The following is a 10,223-nucleotide window of genomic DNA, read 5'->3' as shown; positions in this document are numbered from 1 at the left end:
ATACAAACGAGACTTGACAGGAAGCGTGCAAGGAGTGAAAGAGACTTCGCAAAGAAAGCAAGAGAAAAGGTGATGATCGAGAGGCAGCTAGAATGGGAAGAACAAAATATTATGGGCCAACACCTCTCCAAAATGAATGATGGGCAACGGATGTATTGGAGCAAAATATGGCTAAAGTCATTGTAAAGAGGCAAATGCGTGCTAACCACAGTTCGGAGTGCACTCCATCTGGATACTACCTGGATTTTTCCAACCTCAATTAGTCAAACCAAGGGTACCCGCCTAATAATTAGAATGAGACCTTGCTCTTTAATTGTGTTTTTTATTTTGAATATTAATCTTGCTTCAAATTATGTTTGCTTTTTAATTGTATCCTTTAATTTGAATGTCAATCTTGTTTTAAGTCATGGTTTGCTATTTATTTAAGTCATGTTTGCATTTCCACCAAACATTGGATTATCACTTATTATGGTACAACTCCTATAAATGCATGCATGCTCTACAGTAGATAAGACTGATGCATGCTATTATTACTGCAGATGAAAACGACTACTCAATCAAAGTGCATGAAATGCTACACCATCATAAAGCAAATGAATGTGGACCATTCATTCATTATCTCAAATGCATGTGGTTTCAATATAAATACCACTATATTTACCATGTTACACTCAATCTTATTTCAGGATCATTTCTCATTTCATAAACACTAAAATGAATCATTTGTATGTGTATTCATCCTCCTCCTCGTCTTCGAACTTTGATGTTGAATGAGATGGTGGGTCAATTGATCGTGTCAATGGGTCATACCGTCGTCGCCGGTACACCAAGGCATGGCGGTACTTCGTCAAGTCGTCGGTACACACACCAGAATCGAGAAGCCGCCCACGAACGTCTCATGGACAACTACTTCATCCCCTTGCCAATCGAGGACACCGTGACTTTCCGCAGGCGATACCGCATGGACCAACCACTATTCAATAGAATTCTCAAAGCGGTTTGCCTCCAGGATGAGTGTTTCCGTCCAACAGTTGACGTCATCGGTAGAGTGGGTTGCACACCTCACCAAAAGGTGACTGCGACACTACGGGTGATGGCATATGACATTCCATATGATTTGGTCTCAGAGTCAATAACCATTAGCCAAACCACCATACGACAGTCATTCTTGAAGTTCGTGAGAGCCATCACTGACGTCTTCGGACCAGAGTATCTCCGGAGGCCTACCCCGACCGATTTGAGAAAACTTTTGCGAAAAGGGAGCCGTAGAGGATTTTCAGGTATGATTGGTAGCTTGAATTACATGCATTGGGTATGGCAAAATTGCCCAATGGCCGAGCAAGCTGTTTACCGTGGGATAGATATCAATGTGCTGGACTGTTCGCATCTCTTTGATGATATGATTTCAGGCCGGAACCACATGGTGAAATTCACTGTGAATGGGATAGACTACACCATTCCATATTTTCTTGCAGATGGGATCTACCCTCAATGGTTAACTCTTATCACTACATTGCACAGTCTCGTTCTTCCCCACCACAAGTTGTTTGCCACTCGACAGGAGGGATACAAGAAGGATGTGAAGAAGGCGTTTAGAATTTTAAAAGCCCGATGGCAGATTATGAAACGACCTGCTCGTTATTGGCGTCCGATTGAGCTTGGGTATATCATGAAGGCGTGCATAATATTACACAATATGATCATGGAGGATGAGCGCCTTGAGGATGACTGTAAGGATGACCCAATAAACCTAGAAGCGAGCACTAGAAGGGCAAAAGTTGAATACGAAGGTGTAGAACCATGTTCGACTGGTGCCGCTCCATCATCATTACCTGAGATGAATATTTGTCGGAATTTGCTTAGGGACTGAAATGTCAATGAATCCCTAAAAACCAATTTGATTGAGCACATCTGGATCCGAGAGGGGAACCCACCACTTGCTCCAACCCATTGAATCATCGTGTTGTTTTTTCTTTAAATCATTGTGTTGTTTTTGTTTTTAGTCATCATGTTGTTCTTGTTTTTTCTTTAAATCATCGTGTTGTTCTTGTTTTTTATAGTTGTTGAAGTGCCGATGTTGTAAGATTATGTTGTCTAATTTATGAAATTTTCTTGTTTTAAATATATTCAATATTGACTTTATTTTAAAAATTTCATTAAAATAAGACCAATATAATAATTTTTATTATACTTTAAATTATAAATTAAACATCACTTGATCAATATTAGTCATATTTTAAATATGTATAAAACACTGTAACTCAAAATGGGTCATATTACCATTACAGTGAGAATTGAATCACAACACTATTTATGACCTAAAATAAGTTTTGGGTCACAAAAAATGAGTTTACCGTAGTGGAAGGCCTTACCTCGAGAATTGATCGTCGCAAGATGGACACTTTAAATTTGTTCTTTGTTTTTGGTTTTTAAGTGATATTTTCGGAGAAATGGACCCCATAGGCTACTTTGATGTTCCTTGTTTAAAAGCAAAGACGTGAAGAAGCATGAAAACCATAGGTCCATAAGACATTAAGACCAGTCAATCCATAGAGAGAGGATAATTGATAAATAGCCAATAATAATAATTAAAGTTCTAAAAAGAAAGAAATGGCGCTTCTATCTTCTCCTCATCCACTCCCAACCCAATTCTCTGCTTCCACTTCCACCGCCTCTCTTCTCCTCCTCCGTCGCCGCCCAATCACCGCCTGCCAAGTCTGCACCACCCACAAGGAATCCGTACCCAGAAACCGGGTCGACCCGTCCACGTTGACTCTCTCCGACGGGTCGTCGTCCTCCGAGGACGAGCTCTGGGCCGCCGCGTGTCTCCGCGTCCGCTCCTTCTACCACTTCAAGCCCACCACGTTCGGCCTCCAAGTCTGCCCCTCCAACCAATCACACAAATCAACACCGCACAATTTCGCAGTTAAATTTAATTGTATGTTGAATATTGATGGTGGTTTTTGGGTTGTCTCTCAAGTTGTATTAGGATCACAGAAAGTACTTGGCGGAGAGGGAGTTCGAGGCAATGAAGGAACGCGTTGGTGGGAAGAGGAAGGGGTTTCGAAGAGTTTCGTGCATAAACGCTACAGTCCCATTGTCACAGCTCTCGACCCTTTCGGCTTCAGATGATTTATGTACTGCATGTAAGGTTTGTTTTGCTTCAATTCCCGTGTTTCAATTTTCAATTCTTTCCATTGTGTGTTGAGAAAATTGTAAATTTGAAGGGTTTTTTTGGTTCTTTTTGTACTCTAGTTTTCCAGCAATGGAGAAGATCGAGTAGTAGTTGGGACCCTTGATCTTAATCAGTGTGTAAGTCTTCCAGATGAGATAACAGGAATCAGACCAGAGGTAATTGTCTTTTAGTCATATATTTTCAACTTTTGAAGTCAACCCATTTGGAGTTTATGGTCAAATAAAGTAGCAAGTAGCATATTCTTCCATGGATGTTGGATTTATACTTTTATAGCTCTTCCCCATGAACCCAGATGAATAGATGGTCATCATAGTACATGTTTATAATTGATTATCCAGTGAGTATGTTAATTATATCTAATTGGGAAAGAAAAGCACAATGTGCTATGGTTGCTAAAGAATGCATATGTTGTAATAGTTTCTTTAGTGTAGATAATGTTCTATTTTAAATACATAAATTGATGCAGGACAGGAGCAAAGGCTGCTGTCTTGCTCCAGTAATAGGGCAAAAACCACAGTAGAAAGGAAAATCCAGCAATAACAGTAGAAAAGAGAGAGAAAAAGCTATAAAATCAAAGTTGGAACCTAGATAAATGAGTTCTAGGGTTAGGAACCTAAGAGAAACTCTCACATCAGAAATCTCTGAATAATATTATGCCAAAAAAAAAAAAAAAACTGTCTATTACAGCCTAAGCCTTAAGCTTATATAGGAAAACAATTTCCTCAATTGACTAGGAAACAATAAACCTTAGCTAACTAGGAAAAGATAAAGTAAAATTACCTTAAAGACCTAATGAAATATGGAAACTAGACTCTAAATCCAGCTAGGAAATAAAAATTAAAAAGCTACTAAAAAAAAATAATAAGTCTTGGAACCCTAGGAGATGCTCCTGCATCATAAATGGTAAGATTTGAGCCCAATCGCAGTTATGTTAGTCTAAGCGGATTAGAAATTTAAAGAAATTAAAACCCAGATTCATTGACCTTGGTTGAATGGTCTAGATTTTATATGGTTTGTCAATGTGGCACTTATTGTCTTTGAAGGGATTTACTAGATTGGTCTCTACACCTTTGCAAATGTAATGTAATTTCTAATTTTTTGTTTTGTTTTCAAAAGAATGTTACAAGAATGGCTGAACTTTAGGAGTGCATTTCAACAGGGGATTGGAGCTGATTTTGCAAGGGCATATCTGAGCAATGTATGTGTTGCCAAGGAACTGCATAGAAATGGTTTAGGTTATGCTCTTGTTGCAAAGTCAAAGTTAGTTGCGCAAGAATGGGGTAAGAACTTTGACATTATTTGTTACCATGGTCACTGCCTTGATTAACACCATCCACATATACTCAGATTTGTCGGTACCATGCTCCTTTACTTCTCTCTTGCTTTTCGGCTCCAGAGATCGTTATTGTCCCAATCTATTTCCACAGAAATAGCAGATATGATCAAAGAGTTTCTTTTGATATATAATGCTCTCACAATCCTATGCTTATCCTTCACTTGGGCAGACGTGTTGATAGTTTACTTTTCAGAAAAAATAACAGGAATACTTTATAAGAGTAGTGATCACATGAGTAAATGATTTCCATACTAAATACTTTATATAGCATAGCCAAGATAAAAAAAGGTGAGGGGGGGGGGGACATCTCTGAAAGTTATATAACATATGTACATAGATGTGAAACACCTTAATCACAGTGACAGTTTTATTGAAATGTATAATTGCACTGCCATAGCAATGTTAAACCTTTTGGCTACAATGGTGATGGTGATAATTGGATGAACACTAGGATGACTACTGATTATCTAAACGTTTATATGTTTTAGTTTATTTTCCTGTTTTTATGCTTGTTTTTTGTTGTTTTCAATACCTGCCGCAAAATGAGAATTAACATCACTGGGCTAATTTAGTGAAACAAACAGCCTTACTCTCTTGGTCTGTGATTCGAAGCTCATATCAAGAGTAATTCCTTTTCCTTTTCTAGGGCTGGTTTGGGAGGGGGTTGAGCTTTCCCTCTCTTTTCTTTCTGCTTGCGTGGGATTTCTGGGGAACCGTCTCTGGAGTATATATGGACTCGATCTACAGTTTTTCTGCTTTAATTTTCTACAATATGTTTCTTTTCTTCCTTTTGGATCTTGATCATGTTGGAATGCGCATATGCTTCTTGTTGGTGACATTAACCAATCAATTATACATAGCACAATATCTTTAAATTAGACCAACTTATGCAATATTTCAACTGGTTTCTGGAATTTGTACAGGCATAAGTGATCTATATGTTCATGTTGCCGTTGACAATGAACCAGCAAAAAAGTTGTACATGAAGAGTGGTTTCGTTTATGAAAGCGATGAACCAGCATGGCAGGCCAGGTTCCTAGATCGGCCAAGAAGGATACTTTTGTGGTTTGGTATCCCGGGCGTGCAACTATGACTTGCAGTATATTGATATCAATTTATCATTTAGAAGTGTCATGATTGTGCATTGATTCGAGCAAACTATCACAAGTCTGAACATAAATTGTTCTTTTCATCTTTGAAATGTAAATGCATGTCAATATATTGGGTTTTAAAAGTTTATATTCTCACTTGGCCAAGAAAGTTTGTATTCTCATAATCTGAATTCCAAATTGACCTCCTTGGCTATGGTGCTATTGAATTTTATATTTTTGGTAATTTTGTATTATCTGCAAGCTAGGTTGAATTCTCTTTTTTTTGGGTGAACTGAACTCCCATCGTACCATTAGAACCATGTTGTTTATCTCTGCCAGCAATCATTTTCCAACAGCCTTTATCACTTTGACAAGCCCATCATATGATAGACTTAACGCAAGACGTGGCCAAAAGAAAAGAGTATACTGAAAACCACGAAATCAAAAATGGGGAAGCCAATTTTATGCCAGGTAACTGCTCATACTAGTAAGCCGTGATATGTCTTGTCCATTAAACTGGACATCAGTAAGAAAAAAAAAAAACTGGATCTAGTTTGTCCTCAATATAATCAAAACTATCCTAGGCATCTTGCCTTTGTGTCATTATTGCTGAATTTTAAGAATCAAACTTTTATCTAACATGAATATAACTCATTTGACATCTTAATTCAATAACATGATGATACATATGCTTTTATACTTATTACATAAATTTTTTTTCAATTTCAAGATAAAAATTATCTCATGGATGTCAAGTCAGCCACTATTCCTATTATAGGTAAGTTTTTTTTTTTTTTTTCCTGAAAAGCACAAATTAAAATTAATATTGAACACCCAAAGCCAATCTTCAACAATTAATCACACCCACAACCCCAATTTCTCTCCCACTTCCTCACATTCTCCTTCGATTTTAACCCTTTAGATGATTGAAAGAGGATATAAAAGAATATAAAAATTTATTTTTATTATAAAAAAGAAGTTAAAACCTAAGGAATTGAAAGATGAGATGAATTAGGAATTAGGAATATAGGATTGGAAGGGTCTTGGAGAAGAAATTGAATGAGAAAAATGGGTAAAGATGAATTAGCGTTATTAGATTTTAGAGGATAAGATGATTTTTTAATAAAAATGATTTTAATTTGATATTGTGATGTGTATAATTACCAATAATGCCAATTTGGTCCCCAAAGTATTATACTTGTATCAGTTTAGTCTCCATACTTCTAATTTGGAAAATTTAGTCACCAGATTTTTTCAATTTTGCCAATTAGGATTGTTCAGTTAATTTAAATTGAAATCAAATAAATATGTGTAGGGCTGAAACGCGCGTGGAGTTATAGTATAGTTTAAAGTGACCATTCAGCCCTAAAAAAAGAGGGCACATGAATGACACATGGTTCTATGCAAACAGAACTTTGGACGAAAAGTGTGTAAATTGACTGAATAACCTCAATTGGCAAAATTAAAAAAGTATGGGGATTAAATTTTTTAAATTAGAAACCTGGGGACCAAACTCATACAAGTATAACAGTGTAGAAACCAAATTGGCATTAATCCCAAAATTAAATTGTGTTGCATACCAATTAATTTTACCACATAAAATTGAGGCACAAATATTGAGGCTCCAAATCTTTTCCCTATCTTATACATGTTTGGATACTATAACATGCATGTCATTGTTGCTAACACTGTGAGTATTGTGTAATTAATTTTGGAACAATACTTGCCTCCAACTCTGGTGGAAGAGCTCCTCCAACCTCCTTTCACAAAAGCATGTTTTGTTTGATCTTTTTATTTATAATTTTTTGAAAGATTTAGAGTTCAGTTCATTTTATGAGTCTTTCTTAGACTAACACCGGTATTGATTTAGGTTTTTAATTAAGTCATTTTTTTTATGGCTTTATGTTAGATTTTAACTCCAAAATTTTGCGCTCCGCCCAAAATTTTGAAGTTAAAACCTAACATGCAGCCTCTGCAAAAGCCACTCTACACCCTACGTGGGGAAATACCTTTCAAATCAGAGAAAAACTTTTTTATAAATTAAAATGATTTTCTTATAAATTAAAAAGACTTTATTATGAATTAAAACAATTTTCTTATAAATTATTGTGAATTAAAAGGATTTTCTTATAAATTATTATGAATTAAAAAAATTTTCTTATAAATTTTAAAATATCTCCGGTTTTCATCTAAAAACTATTTTTTTAAAAGATCTAAGCCTAATTATCTATAATTTTGTTATAGCGGCTATTTGAACACTGCATACCTTTTCACTATACACATTTTCATTAAATTTTTAAAATTACAAATTTACCTCAATACTAAAATACCATAAAAGACACAAAATTTTAAAACTAAAGTAAAAGAAAATAGCAGAAACGATAACCAAGACCTGATCCAAGCCCTGCCACCCCGTTGTTGGTAGTTGGACCTATTGTTGGCGCCTCTCTCTCTCTCTCTCACAGTAGAGATGATGCAAAAAGAGAGAGATTGTGAGGGAGGAGACACGACAAGGACGAGGATGACAAAGTTCGATAAGTCCAGTCATTGGATAAAGAAGGGTCGGGTCGGGTTCTTGGGTGGTTTTTTAACTTTTTTATTTTATTTTTATGAAAATGTTAGGGTATTTAGTGAGAAATTATAAATAATAAAAAGTATTATAGGTGTGTTGTGAGAACAAAAATTGTATTGAAATAGCAGTCATCTGTTTTTTTTTTTTAAACTAAAAGACCAAAAAAGACTTATTTTTTAGAGGGGTTGGAAACAAATACTGTTTCTACACTGTACTGTACACAATCAAATGTTAATAAATAAAAGGACGATAGTTAATTAATAAAAAAATTAACAATAAATATAATAAATAAATAAATAATTATAATAAATGACGCATCATATTATGTTTTAAGATTCTATTTCAAACTTGAATGGAGAATAAACTTGACGGCATCATATTGTTGTTTAACCCCGTCATTAAAATGCAGATTAAACGAGTTCCACTTCCATCTTAATCATTTGAGCTTTGCCTTATTCACAGAAGATCTTGGAGAGGCTGGGGAGCAATTTGCAGACGCAATGAGGCAAAGACAGAGTTTTGCTGCTTCAACATCATCAGAGACACACAACCCAAGACCCAATTCCTTCAAAATCAGACCCACAACAAAAGAAAGCCCCACATTTCAATCTGCTAGGCTCAACCAAGAAAGCCTATGCTCCACACTTCAATTCCTTCAAATACTCTGTTGGTTCAGACCTATTTGAACCCAGATGAGCACTGGCAAGCCCTTGAAGTTGCACACCACATCGCTTTCGAGTAACACTAATTTCGTTGCAAATTGTTGTTTTAGAAAGGTAATCAAGCAAATCCTGAAATGGGTTTTTGTTTTTATTGCTTTTCCTGTTTTCTAAATGACAGGTAAGGCCATTTGACGTGGGAGTGGAAAAAGGGAATTCGTAGTTACTTACATCCTTTACTCTTTGCCTTCCTTTACAAAGTGCTCGCCTTGTTGGGTCTTGACACCCCATTGCTCATGGTAATGGCTTTGTAATTACACAAATGTATGTCTTCAACTACTCTTCATTAGGCTATAATGTATGTTGTTGCAAATTATCTACATTTATGTGTAAGGAAAGAGCTGGTACTAATGAACTGTATGTTAGGCTGACTAATAGAGAGAAAAACTCATTCTTGTTGCTGATTAATCAAATGAACATTGGACAGATGCATTACTGAAAAAATTAATTCCGAGTCCCAATGTTGTTTTACAAAGTGGAAGCCTCATTTCTAGAAATTTAGGAGCTTATAAAAGAAGTTCTGAACTAATTCCTTACAACAAAATCTTACTTCTTTAAAGCAGGAAAAATTCTGCTAAATTATTTGTGTAATATTGGGTTCGATATTAATCTATCTTTGACCTTATTCTGACAGTAAATAGAATAAGGATATTGGTGCGTAATGCATGTAAGTGATTCGTAAGAATGTCCTGTTCCATGGGTGATCATAAGTATATTAGTCAAGTCTAGCTTTTTTAAATAGTTAGTTATACCTGTCAAAATAATTTTCCTCTGATTTTGAGCGTTACATTATCTTCCTGGTTGTTTATAGAAATTTCAATGAGCTATTATGAAATGTTGCCGTCAAGTGATTCAGAAAGACTAAAACAAGCTTTTTGATTTGCATTGGTAATTCTAGAAAGGTTCCCCATTTTCCATTGGTTTCTTGTTGCTTACATTGCATCCTCAAATGAAATCAAATTTCATATGCAAAGTAATTGTTGCTCTCCTTGTTGTCTTTTGAAGTTTTTATGATTATCTGTGTTCTATGTTTTGAAGGTCAAGGCTCCATGGTTGTGTTAGTTCATATTTTCTGCATTTGGCAATTTATACTTGTATAAACTCTCTGTCATCCTCTTTGGTGATTGCGTTGAAAATGGGCTGTATCCTTTTGTATTAGGGGTTCTTTACACATTGAATGATAATATTTATATCCAACTCTATGTTTACATCTAATAGTCAAATTCAATTACTATTACTGACAGACAGCACTATTGTAAGCATCAGGTTTCGTGTTAGAATATGCACTTAACTCAATCACAGCTCTTTT

General features: G+C 35.6%; 2 protein-coding genes and 1 long non-coding RNA gene across 3 annotated transcripts; all 3 read left to right on the top strand.

The window, feature by feature from the left end:
* Positions 1-799: 799 nt before the first annotated feature.
* LOC147293415 (uncharacterized) lies at positions 800-1,870 on the top strand. The gene has a single exon (XM_086231066.1). It carries the CDS (start codon positions 800-802, stop codon positions 1,868-1,870), a length of 1,071 nt encoding a protein of 356 aa, XP_086087192.1.
* Positions 1,871-2,533: 663 nt separating this feature from the next.
* LOC147293414 (Acyl-CoA N-acyltransferases (NAT) superfamily protein) lies at positions 2,534-5,776 on the top strand. The gene is made up of 5 exons (XM_086234284.1): positions 2,534-2,877; positions 2,990-3,151; positions 3,256-3,351; positions 4,356-4,476; positions 5,456-5,776. The coding sequence occupies exons 1-5, from the start codon at positions 2,611-2,613 to the stop codon at positions 5,623-5,625; spliced, it is 816 nt and encodes a 271-aa protein (XP_086090410.1). The 5' UTR covers positions 2,534-2,610; the 3' UTR covers positions 5,626-5,776.
* Positions 5,777-8,585: 2,809 nt separating this feature from the next.
* LOC147293413 (uncharacterized) lies at positions 8,586-10,111 on the top strand. Its single transcript, XR_015120453.1, has 3 exons — positions 8,586-8,933; positions 9,036-9,153; positions 9,953-10,111. It is a non-coding gene; the product is annotated as an uncharacterized LOC147293413 (long non-coding RNA).
* The last annotated feature ends 112 nt before the right edge of the window (positions 10,112-10,223 follow it).

Source organism: Dryas octopetala, chromosome 2 (assembly GCF_963921425.1).
Source record: "Dryas octopetala chromosome 2, drDryOcto1.1, whole genome shotgun sequence".
NCBI lineage: Eukaryota > Viridiplantae > Streptophyta > Magnoliopsida > Rosales > Rosaceae > Dryas > Dryas octopetala.
The sequence above is the reverse complement of the archived record's forward strand: the minus strand, read 5'-3'. Positions and strand labels throughout refer to the sequence as shown.

Coding starts and splice junctions, on each gene's coding strand:
- LOC147293414 (XM_086234284.1), top strand. CDS start 2,611: ATGGCGCTTCTATCTTCTCCTCATCCACTCCCAACCCAATTCTCTGCT. Junction 3,152..3,255: donor ATTTATGTACTGCATGTAAG/GTTTGTTTTGCT, acceptor TTTGTACTCTAG/TTTTCCAGCAATGGAGAAGA. Junction 4,477..5,455: donor GTTAGTTGCGCAAGAATGGG/GTAAGAACTTTG, acceptor GAATTTGTACAG/GCATAAGTGATCTATATGTT.
- LOC147293415 (XM_086231066.1), top strand. CDS start 800: ATGGGTCATACCGTCGTCGCCGGTACACCAAGGCATGGCGGTACTTCG.